This window comes from Bidens hawaiensis, unplaced genomic scaffold (genome assembly GCF_021521415.1).
Source record: "Bidens hawaiensis isolate Kalapana, Puna unplaced genomic scaffold, B.hawaiensis_p1.1 tig00007248_1, whole genome shotgun sequence".
NCBI lineage: Eukaryota > Viridiplantae > Streptophyta > Magnoliopsida > Asterales > Asteraceae > Bidens > Bidens hawaiensis.
The window spans coordinates 498,520-526,037 of NW_027491500.1; the positions used below are offsets into that span (position 1 = coordinate 498,520).

Consider the following 27,518-nt stretch of genomic DNA (forward strand, 5'->3'; position numbering starts at 1 on the left):
CCGCCCCTTGACTTTGCTGACCCTGCTGATAACTCTTTTGATAACTCTTGTTATAACCCCCCGACTCCTTTTGATTGTACCCGCTTTGACCGTTACCCCTCTCGCTTCCATACTGCCTCTGATTTGACTGATAGCCTGCTTTTTAGGAATTACCTTGAAAATTCGGGTTTTGTTGTGGGTTCGGGTTCCCATAACTGAAATTGGGGTGGTTACGGAGGCCCGGGTGATAGGTATTTGAATTCATGTTACCATTGTTGTTGTACCTCTTCTCACCCTGAACAAAGTTCACCTCCTCTTATTCCTCTTCTTCTTCTTCTTCCAACACAACTCCACAAGTAGCCACTACATGGCCTATTCCTCCACAACCATCACAAACTGGATACGCCTTTCCAAACTTGCCTTTCTCCTTCGTACCTACACCCATTAACTGATCCAACTTTCTCTCCAACCTAGTCATACGATCATCCGACTCACCACTATCCACGGCTTTCACAACCACTCTTTTAATCATGCGGTTCGACTGAGCTTGTCTTTTTGAATTCATGAAACGCCTTTATCAACTCCCACAGTGCAATCCCATGATGCGGAAAAGTTCTCAACAACCTCTTGAACCTCGTAAACGCTTCATGAAAAGTCTCACTCGACCCTTGCTGAAAATTTCTGATGGAAGTTCGAGTCTCGAATGTTCTTTGTGGTGTGTAATACTCGTCCAAAAACTGCTGAGCCAGATCTTGCCACATATAAATGCTTGCTGACGGTAAAGATAAGAACCACTGCGTTGCTAGATCTTTAAGACTGAACTGAAACACTACTACATTGACTCCATCGGCAGTGAACCCTTGGCCTGAGATGGTGGCACAAATAGCATTAAACTCACTCAAGTGCAAGTACGGCTCTTCAGATGCTTTCCCATGAAAAGTAGGCATCCCGGTTAAGTTGCTTTGTCTCACTGAAAACGTTCTTCCTTCTCTAACGGGGATCACAATGGGAAGCGGGTTCGTGGCCACTTGTGGGATGAAGTGGCTTTGAACTCCCCGAACGGGCGGTGGAACAAATGCCCTCGGGACCCTATCGTCAAACTCATACTCGAGAAACTGTGGCTCGGGAGGATCTTGTCTTCTTCGGTCTTGATGGTTTCTTGGTTGTTGTATTGGCTCGGGTGTTCGGTTGCGGGGGAGGGGGTGTTGTTGTTGTCTTCTATAATATTGACCCCCTCGCATCTTCCATCTCTTCTTCAACTTCAAACTCCTCAAAATCGTTAAATACCCTTTGCTGATTATACTCGAACTCGACCCGATTATGTGGTGGTTCAGACCTGATGGAATGATCATCCTCATTTGATATCTTCTTGGCTTCGGTTTTAGTGAATGGGTTGATTGAATGGTGGTGGGTCATTGAGTGGTGGGTTTTGTGGAAGATGTTGTGGAATATTTTGTGGAATGGTTTGTGGGATGGGTTGTTCTTGATTGTGCGGTGGGTTAAGATCATCGGGTTGAAACACCGGTGGAATTGGGTATGGATTATATTCTTGATGGTTCATCTCTTCTACTTTCGACCTTGAAGTTTCACCCTTTTTTTTCTCGGTTTCTTCTCGCGGCTTTCTCAATCTCAAGATCAAATTGCAATACCTCCTTGTCTCGGGAAAATCTCGTATGCATCAACCTAACAGATTAACTGCACACACGAAACAAGCACACCCCGCGTAAAATCAACAAAGAAAAGAAATTAAACTAAAATTAAACTATATTATGCTAATTTAGACTAAACTAAACTAGACTAAACTAGCACTAAGCGCGTTGAGTCCCCGGCAACGGCGCCATTTTGACGTAGGCTGTCACGGTCTACTCAAACAATCAATTAAAAAGACTTAAATACCTATAACAAGTACGGGTAAGTAAGGTCGTCTCCACAGGGACTCAAGGAAAATGCTAATTTTAATATTGCTAATTTAATTATTAAACTAAGTCGGACAGACGATGTCAAGCGGTTTTTAGAAAAGATTAATTAAACTAAAAGATTACTTAGAAAATCTTTGTAAACAATATTAATAAGGGTATTCATTCTAGGTTCGGGTTATGTGTTCCATACATTAATCACAGATTCTCTCGTCTTTGGTTTTACAATAATTGCTAATCCTATGGTTTGATTTATGATGACAAACGATAACTCAACCAAATTGTTGACACAAATGAATCCGGACTCCACAATTGCCAAATCTATGTCTAGGACAACTAATTCATTGAAAAGGTTTGATGATTCTAGTTCAATGACACAAGAGATCAAACCCTAAATGTTGATGAACAACCAAACAAACGTTACACAAATCAATAATCGCGAACACAACCTTTAATCAACCAAGTAACTAATTAAGCAAGACAAATTCATATAAAATCAATCAAGCTCTATTCATTAAGCATAATAATCTGATTTCAACAGTATTTCACATAAAACCTTAGCCTATAACGAACACACACGATTAGCCGGATATTGACATCATCGTTAAAGTACTTATCTTGATGAACATACGATCAATGATGGGACCGGAAGCTTCGGGATGGCTGAAAGTCATCTTAGAACACCTCTTCTGCCTCTGGAAGTCGTAATAATCCGAATAGGGTCGAAAAATCGTTTATATAGTGCACACGCTAATTTTTTCCGACTTTAATCATCTTCGCGTATCGCGAAGATGATATGCCTTGCTTCTTCACGTATCGCGAAGGACAAAATAGTCGAATATGGCTTCTGCAACTTCGCGTATCGCGGAGTTGCCCCTCCTGCGCGAAGATGCGCAAATTCAGAGTTTATTATTTTCTTCTCTCTACTGTCTCGTAATGCGTGCACTTCCAATCTCTCACTTCTAGATCTTCATTCCAAGCTCGTAAATATCCTCAATAAGCTTCATAACTTCCAAGTTCCTGAAAACATATAACAACTCTTGAAGTACCAATGTTCGTTCGTTTATTTAACTAAAATAAACTAATTAATATATAAAATTAACTAACTTTTACCCAACTATCACATCTCCACACTTATCCTTTTTCGTCCCGAAAAAGATTTTGCAATGGAATCAGAATCAGAGGTCATTCTTATAAAATACTTCATGGATTATCTTATTTAAGCACAAAGAACACAAAAACCGCGATTGCCGATATTGTTGTCAACTTAAACCCATGCCTTAATACTTACCGGGAAAAATAAGGTGTGACAGTGCTATTAGTTCATATGATTAAAATGGAACCCACACCTCAAATCCCTGAAGCCGCCTTACCATGCTTCATTATAGTTTTACCGAACCAGACCACCCCAACTTGACTTAAACCTTAAAATTAGACGATCAAAATTTTGCACATGTATACAATTTTTAAGCCCATATGTAATAGCTAAGACAATCTTGGATATTTTATCGAAACCAAAACCTAAACTTAAGCATCAAAGTCTACTAGAATGGCCATTAAATACGATTAAGGTGCAATTAGGTAACCAACTAGTAAATAGTCCCTACTATATGACGTACCTCCATTATCAAGCAATACCCCCGAAGGCCATCACCATACGTGAGTGGGCACGAATTCATCTATAGGGATTACATATGACGTGTCCCGTGTGGTTCGTTTCTTAATGGTAATGAGACGCAAGCACGGGAATCCCATATGACTAACAGCGTGGATGATCAAGTCAGTAGTGAATTTGTACTTTTAAAGCACTTTTTATGATCATGTTTAATGACTTACAAATTGGCAGATAAACTGTGGGTTTGCTCCTTTTAAACTTATTTAATATACATAAATCCACTTAAGATTTACGCATACCCAGATGATAAACCGCATACCGACCCATTGTCTTTGAACCCAGGAACATCCCATCAATACATGATTTAAGGCCATAAAACCATATGGCTATGAAGTATTAACCACTTAACTAGCAGTATTTTCATTTATGTTTATATCACAAGCCATCTAGCATACTCTAACGTTAAGCCTATCCAACCATTGTACTATAGACTATTCATATTAAAATATATTTTTGGTGATCAAATCTAATAAAAAGGCTTGAGTATGGCATAATCTTTCATTCCAGTCCTTACACAGGCTTAGCTAAACAAACAAAACCTGAAGGCGTTTCCCAGTAAAAATCAAGCATTTAAAGTTCAATTAAGTTTACAACCAAATTATCCTTTCATTCTCAAGGCTGAGCCTACAGACACATCCCAAATTAAGTGTGTTCACGTTTTATTTATCTCATATTTATAATAATTTTGAAAAATAACCCCCTGAGTTTGCTATCATTTTCCATTATTTTGCAAAAAATTCTTAATTCAAGGAACATTAAAACTTTTAAATTTTTCAATTTCTCCCCCATCCCCACACTTGAGGTAAACATTGTCCTCAATGTTTAAACTTTAACAAATAAAAATAAGGACGGGGTTAAAATTCACTTTAACAATTTTAAAAACCGGGCCTAATGTGATGGTGGTTATTAAATATACAAAAATACAATTACACATTTAACACAAAAACTAATAAAACAAAGAAGGTTATGAAACGAAATCACCTGATAGAAAATAAAACTCTTATGTGCAACTCTCATGCCCTCGATGATCTATCGGTGAACTTACTCCTCAACTCTCAAAACAAAATCTACAAACTCTCAAACATGTAGAAGCAAGCTTCTCACAAATGTTAAAAATATAGGTCTTTTAAACCGTTTGCAAAATCATTAATTTTAATTTACCAACCGAGCTTAATAAATTCATAACCAAATTTGTTAAATGAGTACAAATGTTAAAAGACCTAACTCACTTTCATAGGAATCACGATTGCATTTAGCGTATGCAACAAGCCCTTTAAACCCCCCGGTAGCCCGGGTGGACGAGTATAGTCTCGTGAGGGTTTATAGTGAACTACGCTCACAAAGTTCAAATACAAAATATACACAAGCAACAACCCATATGAATAAATCCCGTCAAGTGCCCCAACCAAACCGCCCATAATACCCATAAGTAGAATAATAATTATCTTAGTACAACCCATAGGATAATAAAAACATAATAAAATAAACCAGAAAATAAGACCCAAAACATCGATCGGGACAATTGCTTCCTTCAACAGCTACTGCTCATCAGAATCCTCCTGGTCATCATCATCCCCAGCTCCACCAGCTCCTGATCCTCCTACGCATGCATCGTAAAAACCACCAGTGCCATACTGTCTATAACCACTATACCCAGCAGCTGACACATTTCCATACCCACCAGAACCTCCACCATATCCATTACCATAATCAGTACCACCCATATCAAAACCACCAGTAGTAGGCGGCGGCTGCTTCAAAGTACCCGGCAGTGGAATATTCTAATGATCAAACATGGTTCTATAGTAGCCCCGTGACTCATCTCTATATTCACGAAATTCATCTCGATACCCATGCAATTCGTCCCTCATTTGCAACTGCTGCTCAAACATGTAGTCTAAGGTCATGGGTTGCGGGTGCTGGTGCTGCGCCGGTGGTGGACTGGGCTGTCTCCTCTGGCGTGGTTGGGCAGGTGGCCTCTCCACACGCTACCTCCGTGAACTACCCTCTGCTCTCACATCCGCCATCTGCGGTGGATCTCCAAAAGTAAGTATGCCCGCCTTTTGGGCATCATCAAGTGTCACAACATCTGTATCCGGTCCCTCCTCGAAATACTCTACCGGATAACGTCCAAACACACCCAAAGAATCAACAATCCGCGTGATAATTGGCCCCAATGCCAACTAAGTCGTGGCCACACTTGCTCTACGGCCTCCTCTTGCCATCGAACTCAACAATAAAGTAGCCATATTCACATTCCTACCCCCGATCGTGGCCAACGAACTAGAACAAAATTTTTTGTTCGATTATATGTTCGTGTTTGGTTAAAGTTGAATGAATGAATGCAAACGTGCCCTTGTTCATATTTGTTCGGTTCGTTTACAGGCCCAACCAAACACGAAAACGTGCCTTGACAACAAGCACATTTTGGTACCATTTGGCATTCGCATTTAATATTTTTGGTTTCCAAGTGCCTAAGTGCCTGAGGCTACAGAGCTACTTAGTCAAGTCTGACGGGTCATGAATAATAATGACACCCGAGATTTGTGAATGTAATTTAAAAAAAAACTTAGTTTTGCTATCCAGAAAGGGCAAATGGCCGTTTGCTTTCTATTTTGAGTAAAAAAAATTGAAATTATTAGGTTTTCGTATATGTGATTAGTTTGTTTTTTTTTTTCCAAAGAATGTTGTTTCGTATGTTAATCTGGTAAATAAGAGAGTTTTATTTTGCAGGTATCTTTTGCTACTAATCTTGGAAGAAATATGATTTCCCACTTAATCATTTAACATGAAGGTGTCCTAAAAATATCATTTTTAAGTTTATTTGTTTGTTTCAGCTAACGATGATCTTGCTTTATCCATTTGTTTGTAATTTTCCATACATGAATTTGCTAATTTTACTATTAGATTCATAGAAACACGCTTAGGCATGCAAACGACCCAAGCTGATCACGAGCTACTCGCGATCGGATGATCAATGAATGGCTTGAAACAAGCCAAGGTTTATTGGGCCTGAGCTGAGCTCGAGCCTAAAATAAAGCTTGCTTGCTTATCAAACCCGAGCTCAAGCCTTACGTATTTTTTTAAGTTTGAACTATTTTGGATTTCTATGTATGAGTTTCACACTACACAACCGAGCTTAGGCTTGTTTAATGTCTTTCTCAAAATATATAAAATTAATTAGCAATGTATATAAATTAATAAATAACAAATAAGCCGAGCCCGAGCTCAAGCTTGAAAAAACAACTCACGAGTCAATCATGAGCTTTAGTAAAAGAGCTCAAAACGAGCCGAACTCAAGCTCTTGTAAGTCAAAACGAGCTGAGCTCGAGGCTTGGCTGGTTTACACCCCTACACACTCATTACAAAAGTAGTTTTAAGTAGAAAACAATGAGACTGTTTGGTCAAATTTAAAATGAAAATTGGCGCTAATTATATAGACTGTTTGCTCAATTTGAATTCTTTGACTAAAAAGAATAAGGTCTTTGCAAGAGAAAGCTTCATGAAGATGAATCTTTTACCATAATATCACTATTAAGGAAGAAACTGCAAGAATGCTACAGAAATGGGGATCAACTTCTGTTTCAAAGCGTGCTCGCTTCCACCGCTTATATTTATAGCATATCTGATTTTAACTTTTTTTGTTGCATTTTTCTTTTTATTGGTTCGCAGTGGCATCTCAACTAGTTTCTCTGATTGCGAAGACATGAAGAGAAGGCTCAGAAATCCGACTTCATCCAGACGATATTATTATCCACCATTTTCACTGACATTTTGTAGCATAGCAATCCGAACACATACCGCATAATGTTTGCAACACAATGCAACCAGTTTGGTCATATCTTAGCAGTGTAGATGTTCATGATGATATAAAACCGACCGATCACTTCTAGCATATTATATACACCATAATTCTCATACCGCATAAAAAGTACTAATTATTCAAATAAAAAGGTGCATACACAAGGTTAAAACAACAGCTGTTTATTTCAGTTCATCTAAAAGTTAAACAAAGTCCTAAAATGTGTCGAACCTTAAGGGTTCGACGCATAAGTTTAAAGCATACTTGTCTCCATGGTCAGTGCCTGAGCAAAAAGAAGTTATGATCTGGTAGACAAGCCCTCACATTGATGAGCCAGTTGCAAGCAGACCTAAAAAGAGCATCTTCTTGCCTGCATTCATAGTTGTCGAACGGAGCTATTTTTGAGCCTTTTAGCTTGTAAGGTACCACTCCAATTGCCGGTAAACGAATCTTAACCTTGTTGTTTTCCAACACTGGATCACTTAAGCCTGTTTGAACATTAAATACAGCACGTTATGGCTCGTTAGGGATTAATAATCTGCGTGTGTGTGTGAACGAAAGATAAAAGAACGAGGAGTACTTCTGGGCTGAGTTGATAAGGAATGAATGGTCAGAAAACACACTTCCAGGTCTTCTAACATCGTTCCCGCGGGAATTCGGTAGATTGGATACCTGCAAGTTAAGTCAGATGAATATAAGATTGACAAAAGCATTAAGAAGAATATATTGTATTTTGAAAGTGAGAATCTTTCTAAATCAGTATATACCAAATATTCAAATGTTACTAAAACTATGTAGTTTATATAATCATATTTACCACACTAATCATTTATAGAAAAATACAAGATCTGGACAAATTATTTCTATGGCGGTTCGAACAGTTCGATAGAATTATTCGTGTTATGTTTAATCTCTAACGAGTCAAGTGTGTAAAATAATAGGAGCTTAAAACACGCCAAAAGGTTGAACGCATCGAAACTCACCCAAATTATAATTTTATTGCATAAAACCTTCTAAATCATTAATTCACAAGATTAGATTATTACTGAAATAATATCCTTTTTGTAATCATATCGGGTCAACCCAACTCGTTTTACCAGGTACCCAAACCACCCAACCAGCCCGTTTGACCACCTCTAAATAAGAACTATACCAAGCAACAGCTATCCAGCTTGAAGGTAGCAGATCACAGCTCCTGTACTTGCTCAAATTTGGAAACGCGGAACCAAGAAGTGAAGCCTATTTTAGAAAACCGAACATGCGAATGTAACTGCCAGTCAATAAGATAATTTAAATTTTTTATCAACCAAAGAGCTAAATAACCTTGAGAGATAACGGCTCCCGAAGATGTGGCCGTTCTTTTTCCATATATTCATAAGCAAGCTTACCACATGGACCACAAACTTCAGTTATATTGTTGCTCGACGCCGCCTGCTTCAGCTTTTGCTTGCCTAAGTTTAGTGAGGCAAATGAACCAGCCAAACTGGTCTGCTGGTCTGGTCCATGAGACTGGACAGCTTTTCCTTCAGCTTGACTCCTAATAGATTTGTAATCAAAGTTAACGTAAACACTCATCATGAAAAACAAATTATTAGGAAACAGATTTTATATCCATTTTTTTAATATATCAAACAGTAGTAGATTGACAAAGTATAGATAAAATATCTGTAATTGATCCCTACCTATATACTTCTGAATATTTTAGGCATGTTATTCTGAACAAGATCACATATGATTTATAATAACAAAAAACATCTCACTTCCTATAACTTAGTGATTTTCACATAAATGATGTTTAAATGTACAAGTAGTTAAGTAAGGCAACAGCCTTGATGATCATGCATGATGCATACCTAGATGCCACGAAAAAATGTAACTTGTTATATAAAATTATATAAAAGACAGTATTTTAAACCTTCTTCCAATTGAAGTATTGAGCTTTTGTTTTATGAAATGTCAAATGAGTCATCTATAAGAAACACAACCTACTTTAAGATGAAATTCCTAATACTAAATTCGATCTGTTTACAGTTCTTCCTGTCGTTTTGCGTATGTTTTCAGAAACGAGAAGACCACATTAAATAAAATTTACGTCACTGCCACCGTGATAACTCCATAAATGTATCACCTTTTTGTTTCCTTTAAAAGGACCGACTAACGAATAACGAAGTGAAATCCAACAACCTAATAATTTAATAAAATGTGTGCTTGTAAGAAATATAACCAACAGTTAAGATGTAATGTCTAATACAAAATTCCAAAGTACTTATATTTATAGTTCTTGTCGTTTCATGTATGTTTTAAAAAACGACAAGACCACATTAAATAAAATCTACGTCACTTCTACCGCAATAACTCCATAAATGTATCACGTTTTTGTTTCATTTAAAAGGACTGATCGATATGATTAACGAATAACACCGTGAATCCAGCAACCTAATAATATATCTAATAAAACGCGTGCTTGCAAGAAATATAACCAACAGTTAAGATGTAATGCCTAATAACGAAATGAATCCAACAACCTAACAATCTAATAAAACTTGTGCTTGATGAATAAATGAAAGTATAGCATCTTCATATAATCTACAAAGAAACCCCCTTATCACATAACTAATTAATCTTCAAACACAACATGGAAGAACTATATTATGATGCATCATAATGTTTAATCGCAATCGAACTCAATGCAATGAATCTATAGCATTCTTTTGTCATAACACAAGTTAAAACTAAGTATGTCCTTAATTGATAAGAAAATATTTAACTTGCATTAACATGTGATAATCAAATAGCAAGAACAAGTAAACAAAAACAAGAAACACTCACCCGAATATCTCAGGCGGATTTCTGGGATCAGTGTAGATCTGCATTCCGGACAGATATGGAACATAATACTGCATAATTTCCATGCCGTCATTCAGCATATATTGAACTCCAGCTCCATAAGCACTCCATTCTTGGAAAGCTTCCCATAGATCCCCAAGGAAATAATATGGCAAAGTATCCCGCTGTAAATACAACCCGTTATACGTTTCAGCACGCGAATATAACATATAGATTGAAAAGGCTAATTTTCCCTATGCTCAAAATTCAGTGAGTCCAACTGAACCAAACTATTAATTTGGCACATAAAAAAAATATAAAAACTATAAGAAACTCATTTAGGGTAAATTAGCCCTTTTTCACACACACACACAGACCCAAGTATTTAGGTTATACAAATGTTTATCACTGATATTTAATTACTTTACAGTGAGTCCAACTTAATCAAACTATTAAGTTTAACACATAAAAATCTAAAATTATGATAAACTCAATTAGGGTAAATTAGCCCTTTTCACACACACATGTACAAGTACACCAAATAGGTTAAATATGAATTTCATGAAGGATTGGCAATTGACTTAAAAGAAAATTTTAATCAAATGTTTATCACTGATATTTAATAATCCAAATGAACCAAACTATTATGTTAACACATAAAAAAAATGAAGATTTTAAGAAACTCATTTAGGGTAAATAAGCCCTTTTTCACACACACATATGCAAGTACACCAAATATTTAGGTTAAATATTTCATGAAGGATTGACAACTGACTTCAATTTTTTTTAATCAAATGTTTATCATTGATATTTAATAAAATTTATTTTACATCGAAATAGAACATGAAGCGCGCCGCTAGCACCTTTTGGACTGCAAAACCAAGTTTCAGTTAGGGTTTCTTGCTACATAAAAATTTAAGAACATATATAATTCAGATCATAACAGATTCAAATTAAACTTATTAAACTAAACCCTTAAAGTTTCTTCCTACTAAAAAACACAAATTCACGACTACCTGATCCGGTTTTTGAGCCTGAACAATTGGAGTGACCGAGTTCATAAACCTGTCCAACCTAGTAACATTGTGTGGCGGTGCAGAAGGACCCGGAGCAACAAACTGACGCATCGGCAATGCAGCATTGCGATCAGCGAATTCATTTCTGCTTGGGAGGTTCGTCTGGTGAAACTGGTTACGCGGATAGTTGTTTGGATTGTTTGGACGTAAACTCGGCTGCCTAATCAGTTGCTGATGCTGCGGATCAACGTTTGGGTACAATCGGGTTGTGTTACCACGAGGACCGGTTCGGGAAACAGCAGATCTTCTGGAGCTAGACATCATCTTGTGCTTGCAAATTCAGGTAAATAATAATTAAAAAAACAATAATTTACGTTTGTAAATATCAAATTCTCAAGCTGTTTACATGTAAGTAAACATGAAGATACAGATTGAGATAATTGACATGAAGATGAAGAAATTATTAATGTTCTTGAGAGCTTTGTGATGACTGTAAATGGTTGAAATGAAGACTGAGAGAGACACGGAATAAATGTTTTGAGACAGAAGACGGTGTTATATGAGGTAAGTGTAGAGTTAAATTACAGTCTTACCCTAACTACTTTGGTTCCAAGTGTCACTAGTGATGAGATTATTATTTGGTTTGAGAAAAAAAATATATAAAAATAAATGATAATGGTTGGGGAATTAAATGTTTATAACAATAAATTAACCATATAACATTACATAGAAAATTGATGTAATATGAATGTAATCTTCTTAACCATGGTTAAGTTAGTAAAACTCGCTTATAAATTAAGCTACTGGTAAGATATGACGGTGGAACGATGGTTAACTTTAATTTTCTCTATCCCGAGGAATATAGAGAGGTTGTTCCCACTGAAACTTCCGGTTCTAATTATAATTATATGATATATAATGTAATATTACGTTGTATGATATGATAGATTACATATGAAACGTATATATTTATTGTTTGGATTTATATAAAGTCATTTATATATTTGCATTTATTAAGTTTGTTGTGCATACTTAGTTGTACATTATGCATCAAATGTGTTGTATATGAATAAATAATAAATACTAATTAATAATATATATTAAATAATACTGAATATTAAATAGTAATTAGAATCAATACCATCTTCCACCCTTTTAATAATGTATATATTATATAATTTTTAAATAGATTATATCATTTTAAAGATTATTTTTTTATCATATCATTATAAATTTTGAGTGCTTTTTCTTATAATCTCATTGCAAAATATAACAACTTATAAAACATGATAAAGCTTTTTATGTAAGGTTACTATATAAATTTTAATTATTATTATTTCATTTCCCCAGATTTGGTTGACAGCCAAACAGCTTTCTTGTTTACTAACGGGCACTTTTATAATGTTTGTCTATCTACGTTTCGATATAAATTTAGTATTGTAGGTCTTCTAGATGGATCTCAAGACTTGACTCGGATCAATCCGTGTTGTTGGTTAGCGAAATCACCAACGACACTTGGATCTCGGATCTTAGTTTGTTTATGTAAAAGAGAGAAAAAGGAGAAGTGGAGAGAAAACTTCTTTTATTTTCAAGAGTTGTGTTGTGTGGATAAATGGGTTAAGTAGCCCTTTTATAGGGTCCCCATTTATCCAAAGTTTACATTTTAACTTACAAAATAAACGTACCGAGTACGTACTACACCGACTAAAAGCAAACTAAAGCGATATACACAATCCTAAAAACAATATATAATATTGGCCCTATAATCTCTCTCTAGGATTGAGTATGTCGAGGAACCTTCGTCAAGTTCCTTGCTTCGTCTTTATTTCTTGAAACTTAGTACTTGTTTTGATCCAGGATCTTGAACCAGATTGGATCTTGAACAGTTCTTTATTTTCCGGTCTTGTAGACTTGAACTTCAATCTTATTTTCTAGGAAGGATCGGCAACTGCAAATTTTAGAAACATCAGATGCGGGATGCTCGACATCTAATTTCTTTTGTTAACTTTCTTGAGCCGGCTGGTTTCATTCCTTGTCTTCAGACACAATCAGTTCATCTTTAGGTTCAATCACCAACTTTCACGTTCTCATTTTCTTTTAAGCGCTTCAACATCTACAACTCCAAGCAGACTTGATCTAGTTCTACCTGTCCATGTATAGCTGCACACAACTTAGAACGATAAGATTCATTCACAGACCCTCTCGAGGGTCAAGAAGAAATCGTTCATAGGCCCTCCCAATTTCAGTCCCACAACTTGTAAATGATTTGTTTAAGTCCCATATTTCCAACAAACTTTGCATGAATGACCTTGACAACAAAACACATGATTTTGAATGAAACAAAGTTTAACAAAATATGTACGAACATAATAAAAATTTAAAATCTTTTTGAAATTTTCATATATTTTAAAAATAACGAAAATATATACATAACATTTTGAAGTTGAAACTAAAATAAAAACAAAATCAAAATAAACAATAAAAAATAGGAGTAAAAATAAAATTAATATTATATATCAATAATGTTTACAAAATTTTCTAACGATTTTAATATTTTTTTATGAGAAAGATCACAACATGGAATCATATTGATTTGCAAAGCCCTAGATCGCGTTTCTATTTTGATATTATTATGTCACAATTTCATCACCGACTGTAGATATCGTCCATTTGTTTAACCTGACAAGGTTTTGATGCCAAAGTGATACGTTTAAAGTACAATTAGGCACGTTGCTTATGTGGTCCCCACTTAATCAAACATGTTACTGATTCCATCATATCTCGGGCTTACTTTGTGTTAACATATCACCTCAACTTGACTTAAACATTTCTTATTTGATCACAGTACTCTTATTAACATACTTGACACTTTGTACTTTGTACACTCGACATTTCGTGCTTTGCACACTTGACTCGATCTAGAAAGGTTAAAATAAAGCAGAAGATTTAGGGCCTTAACAATCAGATCTTGTATGACTACAAACAGAGGAAGTCCAAGGCTTGAATCAAAATAATGAAGAAATAAAGCAGAAGTTAAAATCATAAATGACTCTTTTTTTGATTTTTCATTTTGTTTTTCTAGTTTTCTTTTTCTTTTCTTGACTCTTTTGTTTTCCTTTTTCTTGCCTTTATATGAGGCTTTTCTTGACTCAAATGAAAATTAAAATTGACACTTATTTTATAAGACAACTGTGATTAGGTAAAGAGAGGCTTGGCTATGACATGTATAATTACATTTCTGCCTTCATGAATATGACTTCACAGAATCATGCAACCGCTTCATAATCGTATATCCACTAGTACCGGCAGGAATTTAGGTTTATATCACCAGACACTTACTTGTTTGTCAAGCCTATCTACACATCTGTGAGTGATTTTGTAGACTTTTGATCTACTCTTTTCATGCGCTAGGATCATTGCATATCAATGTACTATCATTTTCCAATGGTCGGATCAATTTCTCAAAATTTGAAAATTTTAATTATCCGACTCCCTCTAAGTAGGAGCTCCCTCTAAACGGGACAATTCCTTTTAGATTTTCTTAAAAGTAATATAAAATCTTTTTAGTAAATCAAATGATTTGTTTTTGCTTTTTTTAAGATGAATTGAAAATCTTTTTGGTGAGTTAAACTTAACTCATTTTCTCCCTCTAAAATTGTGACATATTTGAAAAATATTTACAATTTTATATACAAAAAGATAGATAGGTTGTTTTAATCAAAATCGATCATGCCGAGCGATTCGACAAGAAATTCAAATCGGGCATGATCGATGGCTTTAGTGAAAAGGTCAGCAAAGTTGTTGTCAGATGGACTATCTTAAGCAAGCATTATCACATTGTATGACAAAGTTGAAGAGATTCAAACCGAGACCCAACAGCTGATGCTGGATCCATCACTTGAGAGAAGCAGTTGGACGAGGTTGGTTTGAGAAACGCTCGAAAAGTTGTTGTTGAACCATTTAAACAAGGTTTCACTTCCATGAAGTTTGTCCTCCCATGTCGCTTATGAAAGACTCGAATCCGCCATCAAATGGTTTAGCATCAAATAGCAAGAGTTCGTCTCCCATCATATGCCAGGTGCAATCACTATCTAAGTACCTAATACTATTGATAGTCCTCCTTGATTGACCCTGCATGCACTAAACGTTCAAATAGACATGGGTTCTCGGGATACTTTTGTCCCGGGAAGGTCAACCGTAAATCGACCAAACTTGATTTTAATTTCTGAAAACCATTTATTTCTTGGTGGAGCCTCACTTGATGAAAAACAGTCCTTAGGAATCCAAGCAAAAACTTGTTCCTTGGTTTTGTCAGTTTTGGACTTTTCTTTTTTTGATTTTGAAACTATTTTTGGTGAATCCTCAGACTTTACAGTCTTAGGATCCTTTTTGATTTTATCCTTTTTGGTTTTCCAAAAAGGTTTCTTTTTATGTTTTACTTTATTTACTTTGGATCTCACATCCATTTCACTGGGTTCACTATCAGCTTGATCAGTCCTTGAATCAGGGCTACTAAAAGCTCCTTCTGGGGACTGACTAAGCCACCTTTGAATATCAAGCTATTGCTTGAACCAGTGCTTGCAATGTCTTGCAAGGTGAGAAAAGTGACCACACACAAAACAACACTTTCTCCTGGGAGTGCCAAAGAACTCATATGAACTATAATGTGGTTGGTGTGGTGGGCAAGGTGATCCTTGAAAAGGAACATGATTATAAAACACATTTGTGTAATGTGGATCAACAAAATTTTGTTGATAATGACCATAGTAGTTGTTGTCACAGAAGTTGTATGGCTGAGGATTTCTAAATTGATTGGTTGTTTGAGAAAATGATCGTTTATTTTGTGGAACATATTTACACGAAGTACTTGTCTTTTCATTTTCAAAAACTTTGTTTTTACTTGAATTATCCTCAGTCTCACAACTTGATGATGAACAACTTGATGTGTTCACCTCAACAGGCATACTTTCGTTGACACATTTTTCAACAAAAGTTTCATCACAAACGGTTTCATAATCTGAGTCAGAAGAAGAACATTCATTTTCATTGCAAACGTTTGTACAACTATCATCACTTGAATTTTCACAAAATACATAATTTGATCTAGACATTAAACTTCCTAACATTGATTCACACAATTTATTACAGACAGGATTGTTAATTGTTTTGTTAGACCCACACAGGACTCAAAACGGGGTTTTAACTCTCCTTTTGGCTTACAACCCTGGTTAACCTTCCCACAATCACCACTTACATCACCTGCTACACATGACACGTTGACGTTAGACTTATCAGATGATGGAATTTGAACTTTTGATGGAGAGGCAGCAAGAACAAATTTCACTGGTTTTGGTAGTTTACCAATACCATAAGTCATCTCTTCATCAGGAGAAGTATTATAGCTAAAATGGGGTAGGCAAGTGTAATTATCATTCATTGGTGGAGGTACAGCTAAATAATCATAACCTAGCCCCGATTTAACTTTAGTACTTCTCTGAGCTTCAATAAGAGCATCTAATTGTTCAGATGATGCTTCAAATCTTTCAACTTGTTTTTCTTTTTCTCTTTTATTAGAAATATCAAGTTTCAATTTTTCAATCTCATCTTTTAAATTGTTAATTATGTTCTTGTAATAGATGACATTGTACTCTTCTTGAAAGATTTTAAGTTTAAGATTTGCAACATCATCGTGATGAGTTTTAATCTTTTCAACATAGATCTTGTCAGCTTTTACATATTCAGCATTTAACTGACGAAGTTTTGCATTTTCTTTCAAAACTTCGTCTTGATGATATCTATAGTATGTGACTTTGTTGATGCATGCTTGAGAACAAAGATTGTGATTTACCTCATCAGCTGGTGATGTGTGGGGAATGGTAGGACATGCATGACTACTTTTACCAGCAGCACTTGTCCCAACTTTATTTTCTTTGGACTGATTGTTCATTTGGAGCTTATCTTCCATTATTTCAAAAGACTTGATGGTAGAAGCCAACTCTGAGAGTGTCATGGTATACAGGTTTGTGGTTCTTTTGATGGTAACCACATTGATGTTCCATGTGTAAGGTAGTGAATTCAACAACTTCATGTTGATCTCAAACAAACCAATGATGATACCGACACTACTCATTTTGGTGACGAGTGACTCAAATCTGTTGATGAGAGAGGAACCGATTCTCCTTTAATGTGTGTAAACATGTCGAATTCTCCTTTTAACATTTTTCGGCTTTCTCCCATATCCAGATTTCCTCCAAGTTTAGGTTTGTAAGACATTTTTTTTTAACTCGATGGAATTTTCTTTTTAAGGGAAAGAGAAAAAAATTTAAGTTTTTTTTTTTGCTACAGTACCGAGTTGCTACAATGCCGAGTCGCTACAGTGCATGCGAAATCCTTTTTTCGCATGAGTTGCTACAGTGTTTCGCATGAGTTGCTACAGTACCGAGTTGCTACAATGCATGCGAAATCTTTTTTTTCGCATGAGTTGCTACAGTACCCCCGTGCGAAGTGCTACAGTACCTCGGCGATGCGACTGCTACAGTACTCGATGCGATTTTTTTTAAAGTCAAATGTTAAAGCAAGAAGAAACAAAAATCTAAAGTCAAATCATGAACCTTGCCATTATATGTTTATTGCAATCTCCATTTGAAAGAACCAATAACGAATCTAATAGTACATCTAAAAGTTACTACGAAGAAGAAGATAATAGTTATCTTTCATAGATTCGAAACCATATTAACGAGATAAAAAGCCAACATCACATTTTTGAGGTGGTCATTATATTTTCTTTATGGTTTTTTTTATAGAGGTCTCAGGTTTGATTCTTGGTTCATGCACGTATTTAGGTATTAAACCCGGGTTTTTAATATCCGAACCTGGTCCTATCCGTAGGGTATGGATAGGGTATGACTATCAATGCTGAAACCCGAACCAAAACCCGTACCCGATATAAACCAGATAATACCCGAAACCCGGTTATAGTAATACCCGAAACCTGGGTTTTTTGCATACCCGAACCCCGTTTTTTTGCATACCCGAACTAGATTTTTTTGCATATCCGGATATTAGTGTTTGTGCAATTGTGTATGTGTGACACTTGGCAGTGGTTGTGTGGCTACCCACAGATTTATAGCCTACGGATCTTTTATGAACCACATATTTGATATAAATATTATTTTGAGCAACGCCTTTTGATATACCAAACAACAATTTGAAACACAAAATATATGTTTTTTATATCATTGTTTAGTAGTTTGCATATGTTTGAATGAACTTTGAAGTTTATATGCAAAAAATAGAGTTAGAATAAAAAAAACGAAGCAGACTTGTTAACAGAAGAACGCTGCAGAAAAATGGTTTTTTTAATACCCGGAAATAAGGTATTCAAATACCCGGAAAACGGGTTTTTTTCAAAACCCGGAAATAGGGTATTCAAATACCCGGGTATTAAAGACCCGCTTCAGTACCCGGACCCGAACCCGACCCGGGTATTACTAATACCCAATTTTCCGATGTCCGATCATACCCAAACCCAGTTCCATACCCAAACCCGGGTTTTTTTAATACCCGATTTGTGCACCTCTAAACAAAGATGACAAGTGTTATAATCCTCTGAGATAAACACCGTTGCCATTGTTACATATGCATTTAAAAAAAACATATATAAAAACAATATAAAAGTTATAATACCTATTCTTTTAACAAATATTAGTAATATACTAAATAATACTGTATATATAGATTCCCTAGTTTGATCGATGACGACGTCAAATTATTATTATTTATGTAACCCATATTGACACCTATAGTTGCTAGTTTGATCGATGGCACGCATTCGATTTTTCACTGTAAGTTGTAATTCTTTATTGAATGGAAAGCAATCCGTCTTTTATCATTTTAGATGGTATAAGAGCCACCTTTGGCTCCCTAGTCCCTACCACCTCAATCGCGCCACACACATACATATAAATCTTAGTCATCTTCACTTGACACAATACCTAGACAAGGCGACGTGTTGTCACGACTGCTCTTTTGTAGCGTGCCATGGATGTCGCCCCAAACCCACTTCCTTCCACTTCTTTAGTTACTTATTATCGTTTTGTATTGCATTCTATTATAGTTTCGTTACGGTTCAAGTTTCCAAAACTAATTGTACTCGATTTTAGACTTTGGTATTCGGCCTTAATAGTATTGTTTTGATCACTAGAAATCCTCTTATACAAGTTGTCATAACAATTAAATTAATACATAAGGTTGGTTTCATTGATTTTTAATTGAGCCACATCCATCAATTAAATTAATACTCACTACTACTCACTACTGGCCTCTACACCTCTTTGATCTTTGCATCTAATTTTTTATGATTGCATGTCAAGTTGAGACGGATCTCTCTAATTGATTTATCAAGATTATAGCAATATAATTCTAGTTGTGATATTGATTGTGTTTATCCTTCCTAGGACAATGAACCAAAACAGGGGGAAACCGTCTGCCGCACTAATGTCAAATCATCCTTACCTCAGTTTCTGTATCGAGTAGTTTGTTGTCGTGCCGAGGCTCCGACTGACCACGATCACGTTGTCGCTCCTTTACTTGACTACGCTCCTCCAATGTCCCTTGGCAAAACTACGAGATCACTAACTTTAAGGATATTGATTATTTTTAGGGCAGAATCATGAAGAATATGGATTTTTTGCTGAATTTTTGGAGATACACATAGAAAACAAGATCGTGACTAGTTTTTTTTTTTTTTAATTACTGTTCTTTTCTTTTATGTTTCCTTTTCTTATTGTCTTCCATGAGTGCCTGATTTTCCACCGCTTTTACTGTGAGGGGAGTATTGAAACATATAGTATTTAGAATTTAGTATCAAACTCACGGGTCTATTATATACAGAATACAATAATTGATTACCTTACAGTAGGTACAAAGCAACCTATATTCATGAAATTGATAAATGAAATCACATTACACGATCTCGAAATCATCAACCTATATTGAGCTTAATTGTAGATGCTGAGCGTAATTATGAAAACATATCTGGATACAAACGTAATTAGATTTTAACCTTAAACGCATTTTGTAATTAGCTTGATATTCATTCGCGTATCTAATGCATGTTAAGCATTTATAGTAATCCTCTATTCAATAGAATACAATTAGTCTTTTACCATCTTACATCTCGAAGCGAACACTAATAGAAAATTAGGACATGGGGTCAAGAGACATTTAAGTGGAAAAACTGCCCCCAATTAAAATATATCTTGAGTCCCCACACTAGGTCTTGAGTACATTCTAAGAAATGTAAACCATCCAAACACAAATGCTAGCAATAATAGTTGCTTACTAGTCAATCTAGTCTAAACAAAAGTTAATGGATTGAATTGTATAGTATAGTATAGCATAAGGTTGCATTACTCTTCCCTCACATAATATAAATAGATAAATGTGAACAAACACAAAAGCCTAAAGTTGCCACACATTAGATAACAAAAAGAGAGAAAGAGAGAGAAAGAGTATGGCTTTAGAGACACTTTCTTCCAATGAGCTCCTCAACTTCATAATCTATGACACCATCTCTGCAACCCCTTTTACCTGCAATGACTCATCTGAAACCACCACCACTACTAATAATAATCCTTGTAGCAGCTTCTTCATCCATCTCCAAAACCAAAACCAAAACCAAAACTCAAACCCTAATCCCATATCTGAAGAACTTGCAGGAACTGCAATGGATATTATGAGTTCTAATTCTTCTCTCACTACAACCACTGCAAAGATGTCTTTGGCAGTGCAAGCTTACAACAACAACAACAACAACAATGATATTAATATTAATATTAATAATAATAATAACAATAATAATTTAGGAGTTCAAAAGAAGAAAAGGAGAAGAAGGCCTAGGGTTTGCAAGAACAAAGAAGAAGCTGAAACTCAAAGAATGACTCACATTGCGGTCGAAAGAAACCGCAGGAAACAAATGAATGAGCATCTTGCTGTCTTGAGGTCTCTCATGCCGGAATCATACGTTCAAAGGGTTTGTTTCTTACTAAATGTATATCTTAATTTTGTATTGAATGTATAGGGTTTAGTCTTCATGAATTGTTTAATTTGATGGATATATAATGTTTTTGAAATAAAGTTGTATAATGCAAAAAGCATTTTGCATATGTGGAATTAAATTAGAACATGTTTAAGTGCTACAAAAAGTAATCATTATACATATATTTTTTTCTTATTGTCCTTCAAAAGAACACATTGGAATTCACTTTTGTTCTTTCTAAAGAGTGTTTTTTTAACAATTTTATGAAGATTATGAAATTATATTTTAAAATTTTAACAATAAAATTTTAAAATTCATCTTCACCAATTTAAACAGCTGTGTAACATCTCTCTCTCATGGTACAAAATCTACAAACACTGTAATTAACAGTGTTTGATATCTATAAAAGCATTCTCTTCTTTTTAGAGATCCTTTTTCTTGTCAATTTATCGGATGCAATGAACAACAATAGCATGCCAAAGTTTTACGGTTACAAATGGTTGACTTCATTGTTTAGGCTTACAGTATTAATAATAATAATAATAATTAGTTCATAGTGTTGGAAATTTAGTATAGTAATTATTGTAATATAATTATTATTACTAAATATGACTATATTTGAATGAGAAATCGATAAATTGCAAGAGTTAAAATTTTTTAATAATGACGGTTATACCCCTTTGTGTTAAATTTTTCTAGGGTGACCAAGCTTCTATAGTTGGTGGTGCTATAGAATTTGTGAAGGAGCTTGAACATCTTTTGCAATCTCTTGAAGCTCAAAAGTTTATGACTCAACAACAAGAAGAAGGTGGACAAGATAGTTATAATAATTTCACAAAGTTATCACCTCCATTTTCACAGTTTTTTTCTTATCCACAATACACTTGCTCTCAAATTCCCAACAAGTACGCTTCAAAAAGCAAGGCAGCCATTGCGGACATCGAAGTCACTTTGATTGAAACGCACGCCAATCTTCGAATCCTATCGCGAAAACGGCTCACTCAACTCTCAAAAATGGTGGCTTGTTTTCACACACTTCATTTGTCTGTGCTACACCTTAATGTCACCACCTTGGACCCTTTGGTTCTCTACTCCATCAGTGTTAAGGTATGCAACTAAATTAACTATCAGCTGTTATCCGATAATAATCCATCAGGGTCGGCTCAAAAAATGTGGAGACCTAAATCGAACAAGATTTTGTGGCTTTTTCATGACAATTGTTAGGGGGGGGGGATTTCTTTATTACAAGTTTTGAATTCATAACCTATACTTAGTAACAATTAAGCTTACCGTTACACCAATACGGTACTTTGAATTTACTTTACACATTATAATATATCTATATATAATGTTTTTTAAAACTTGGAGGCCTTAATTAAGTGTGGGCCTAAAGGCCTAACTTATTTTCGCTATCCCGTGAGCCACCCCTGTAATCCATACCTACACTTTGATAAATGTTAATCCTAATTTTTCATTTTTGTTGTTAAAAGTAATCCCGGTATCATAATCATCATAGATTTAACACTCGATTTACATACTCGATTTCACTACTCACCAGTACGTTTCTTCATTTTGTTTATAATTATTACTATTAGATAAATCGAGTGAAAATCAAGTATAAATCTATAACGACTACGCTACCAGGATTGCTTGAAGCAACAAAATGAAAGATACGATTATCACAGGTCAAGTTTTAAATTTGAATTATTATTATTCGTCAATAAGTTATAGTAAGTTAAGATTATTGAAACCAATTTTCCTTAAATTAAAGGGTTGTTTTCACGTAAAAAGAGAGGAGATGGCTACGTCTAATTAAATTAAACGGTATGTATAGGATGTGATATATTGCTCATGCAAAAGTGTGCTTAGAAAATGACTTTACATTGGATGACTTCACAATGCCAAAAAACCAGCTTTTGAGATACTACCAGTGCTTTCCTTTTTGATCATTAGACACCACATTCTTTTTCTTGGAAAATAAAACTTTCATCATGGTCAAGGAAATAGAACTAACCAAGGGGTCGGTCTATCCAGTTTTTAACTTTTTTTGCAAATATAGACGTGGTATTCTCCAATAATTTACCAATAATACATTACAAGACATCATTTTGGAAGAAAAAGAATTATATATTTAAATATTATCACCATGTGTGACCTAATTCCGTTAATGTTTTTAGAAGTGATGGGCAGAAAAAGATGTTTGTTTCCAAAAACAACATTGTTTCCAAGTTTTGTTTGCTTGTCTTATATTTAAATTTAAGGAAATATTATTCAACATATTTGTGTTGATATATGTTAGCATATATGTAGTTAACGTATATGTTAGTGTAGTTAGCACATATTCTTATCTATAAATACTTGCTTGCAATCACTTTTAGAAATTGAATGATAATCATGAATTGAATTTTACAATTTGAAACATCAATGAAATAACATTCAAGAAATAATATGTAGGTGGACGAAGGATGCAGACTCAACTCAGCAGATGAGATAGCAGGTGCAGTCCACCAGATGCTTCGAATAATTGAGGATGAAGCTATCCTATGTGTTGATTCAATAAACTAGAACAAATAGTTGCTCGTGTGTTACCATTTTAACCCTTTGTGCTTTTGTATAATCACCATAATGCCTCTCTCTCTCTCTCTCTCTCTGATTTTACTTCATGTATGATGGTAATTGTCTAGTTGAGTTAGATGTTTTCAAAGATTAACTGAGTGATGTGAGTTGAATGGTGAGAGTTTTATGCTGTCAACATGTATATAATAATTATTAAATGTCGGTGATTTGCTGAGGAAATCAATTTAGTAATTGCATAAGTGGATTATTGTTGTGTTTAGTGGCTGGTTTTCCTTATGGTTTCATTCTGGATATCTCATGTTCGAATTTCAGCTTATGTGCGGGTTCTGAAATATTCATAGCACCACTATTAAAGGGACTCGAACTTGGGTAGGGTGTGGTTGAGGAACAGCCCTTAATGGACCTCTCGACAACCATTTGTGCGAAAGGCGGTAAAAAAAATAATAATTAAGTAAATTAAAAACAAGCTTTTAATATTTGATTTTCTTTTTACTTTTATCGAAAATGTACTTTGGAAAGTTTAGTTTGTTTTATTTTCAAGAAAGTTGAAATGTTTTATTTTTTGTTATTATAAATTATATGTGATCTTGTTCAGAATAACATGCCTAAAATATTCAGAAGTATATAGGTAGGGATCAATTACAGATATTTTATCTATACTTTGTCAATCTACTACTGTTTGATATATTAAAAAAATGGATATAAAATCTGTTTCCTAATAATTTGTTTTTCATGATGAGTGTTTACGTTAACTTTGATTACAAATCTATTAGGAGTCAAGCTGAAGGAAAAGCTGTCCAGTCTCATGGACCAGACCAGCAGACCAGTTTGGCTGGTTCATTTGCCTCACTAAACTTAGGCAAGCAAAAGCTGAAGCAGGCGGCGTCGAGCAACAATATAACTGAAGTTTGTGGTCCATGTGGTAAGCTTGCTTATGAATATATGGAAAAAGAACGGCCACATCTTCGGGAGCCGTTATCTCTCAAGGTTATTTAGCTCTTTGGTTGATAAAAAATTTAAATTATCTTATTGACTGGCAGTTACATTCGCATGTTCGGTTTTCTAAAATAGGCTTCACTTCTTGGTTCCGCGTTTCCAAATTTGAGCAAGTACAGGAGCTGTGATCTGCTACCTTCAAGCTGGATAGCTGTTGCTTGGTATAGTTCTTATTTAGAGGTGGTCAAACGGGCTGGTTGGGTGGTTTGGGTACCTGGTAAAACGAGTTGGGTTGACCCGATATGATTACAAAAAGGATATTATTTCAGTAATAATCTAATCTTGTGAATTAATGATTTAGAAGGTTTTATGCAATAAAATTATAATTTGGGTGAGTTTCGATGCGTTCAACCTTTTGGCGCGTTTTAAGCTCCTATTATTTTACACACTTGACTCGTTAGAGATTAAACATAACACGAATAATTCTATCGAACTGGTCGAACCGCCATAGCAATAATTTGTCCAGATCTTGTATTTTTCTATAAATGATTAGTGTGGTAAATATGATTATATAAACTACATAGTTTTAGTAACATTTGAATATTTGGTATATACTGATTTAGAAAGATTCTCACTTTCAAAATACAATATATTCTTCTTAATGCTTTTGTCAATCTTATATTCATCTGACTTAACTTGCAGGTATCCAATCTACCGAATTCCCGCGGGAACATGTTAGAAGACCTGGAAGTGTGTTTTCTGACCATTCATTCCTTATCAACTCAGCCCAGAAGTACTCCTCGTTCTTTTATCTTTCCTTCACACACACACGCAGATTATTAATCCCTAACGAGCCATAACGTGCTGTATTTAATGTTCAAACAGGCTTAAGTGATCCAGTGTTGGAAAACAACAAGGTTAAGATTCGTTTACCGGCAATTGGAGTGGTACCTTACAAGCTAAAAGGCTCAAAAATAGCTCCGTTCGACAACTATGAATGCAGGCAAGAAGATGCTCTTTTTAGGTCTGCTTGCATCGGACACAAAAACTTGAAACACTAAAAACTTAGATTTGGTGATTCTCGTGTATTTCCAAGGTGTAAGGAACTCCAAAAGAGGTGAGTAACACGAAATCAATCTCAAATCCAACAAAACTAAGATCAAAACCCAAAAAGTTTGACCCAAAAACCACAAAAAGTCGAGCCGAAAGCTCTGATACCACTTGTAGGTCCTCTAGATGGATCTCAAGACTTGACTCGGATCAATCCGTGTTGTTGGTTAGCGGAAATCACCAACGACACTCGGATCTCGGATCTTAGTTTGTTTATGTAAAAGAGAGAAAAAAGAGAAGTGGAGAGAGAACTTTTTATTTCCAAGAGTTGTGAAAGAGTTATGTTGTGTGGATAAATGGGTTAAGTAGCCCTTTTATAGGGTCCCCATTTATCCAAAGTTTACATTTTAACTTACAAAATAAACGTACCAAGTACGTACTACACCGACTAAAAGCAAACTAAAACGACATACACAATCCTAAAAACAATATATAATATTGGCCTTACAAGTATTAATCCGTGACATTTGTTTTAGACTTATCATTTTTATGTTTGGTTTAATGGGTCTCATCGTGAAATGCATGTCCTAAATACTGATTAATTCTAATATCATAAAAATATATTTTTCTTTATTTATTTTCTTGTGTTGATATTATTAGTATTATTATTAATAAGATCACATGCATTTATATAAAAAATAATTTTAAAAAATATTGTTATGTAGAATTGTAGAAGTATGATAAAAATAAATAAATAGCGTTTATTAAGTTATATATTTGGAACTATACTAACAAATAGAGTAAATTACACATATGGTTAATGCGACAAATTCAAATTTCATTTTAGTGTTTTTGAGAGGTTAGACATATAACCTCAACTATTTGATTACTTATTGCATTTTTTATTTGTATTTTTTGTCAATAAAGTTGATGGAAATTAGAAAAATATGTTGATTTATTCTATAAGCTTTTATTTAAATTTGATATAAATATTACTTTATGAAGAAAAGAAAAATCATTCATTAGTAAAAAAGTTTTTAATATTAAAATACTCTATTTTAAGTCACTCAATTTTTATTAGTTCTCTTAATCTTGTGAAATTTATATAAGTATTAAAAAGTTTTAAAATTAAGTACAAGTAGTTTAGACTAAGATTATGAATCATATTTTTAATGATTCTTTTTAATGATTTTGTTTACATTCATTAATTATCAAGTTTACATAAAAACAAAAAAATTAAGTTTACAAAAAGTTGATACTAACTTTTATAAAGGAAAAGTTTTAGGGATGGCACCCGAACCCGATGTGAAAACCCGAAACCCGACATAAATGGGACGGGTAATACCGACCCATTAGGGTTTGGGACGGGTTTGGGAATAGTTTTGAAATTTTTCGCGGGTTTGGGACGGGTTTGGGATTTCTAATATACCCAATTACCCAACCCGATTACCCGATAACATAGACCTATTTACCCGATTACATACCCGATGTACCCGATATAGCTTATTATATTATATATATACACTATATTCCAAATATATTATTTGTCGACTCTAGTTGATATCAATTATTTGAGATATTTTACTTTTATGGTAATCATATTTGTAATCGGTTAGGTATATTGTCAAAACCCGGTAAAAACCTGACGATTTTTTAGCCAGGTATGCCCGGCGAGTATTTTATCAAAACCCGATAGGAAAAC

General features: G+C 34.7%; 2 protein-coding genes across 2 annotated transcripts; both read left to right on the forward strand.

Moving 5' to 3' along the window:
- Positions 1–20,593: 20,593 nt before the first annotated feature.
- Positions 20,594–23,883, forward strand: LOC143634820 (transcription factor bHLH94-like). The gene is made up of 3 exons (XM_077102803.1): positions 20,594–21,247; positions 21,953–22,360; positions 23,708–23,883. The coding sequence occupies exons 1-3, from the start codon at positions 20,729–20,731 to the stop codon at positions 23,816–23,818; spliced, it is 1,038 nt and encodes a 345-aa protein (XP_076958918.1). The 5' UTR covers positions 20,594–20,728; the 3' UTR covers positions 23,819–23,883.
- Positions 23,884–24,565: 682 nt separating this feature from the next.
- LOC143634795 (uncharacterized) lies at positions 24,566–25,827 on the forward strand. The gene is made up of 3 exons (XM_077102786.1): positions 24,566–24,817; positions 24,902–25,043; positions 25,652–25,827. Exons 1-3 carry the CDS (start codon positions 24,566–24,568, stop codon positions 25,825–25,827), a joined length of 570 nt encoding a protein of 189 aa, XP_076958901.1.
- Positions 25,828–27,518: the final 1,691 nt, after the last annotated feature.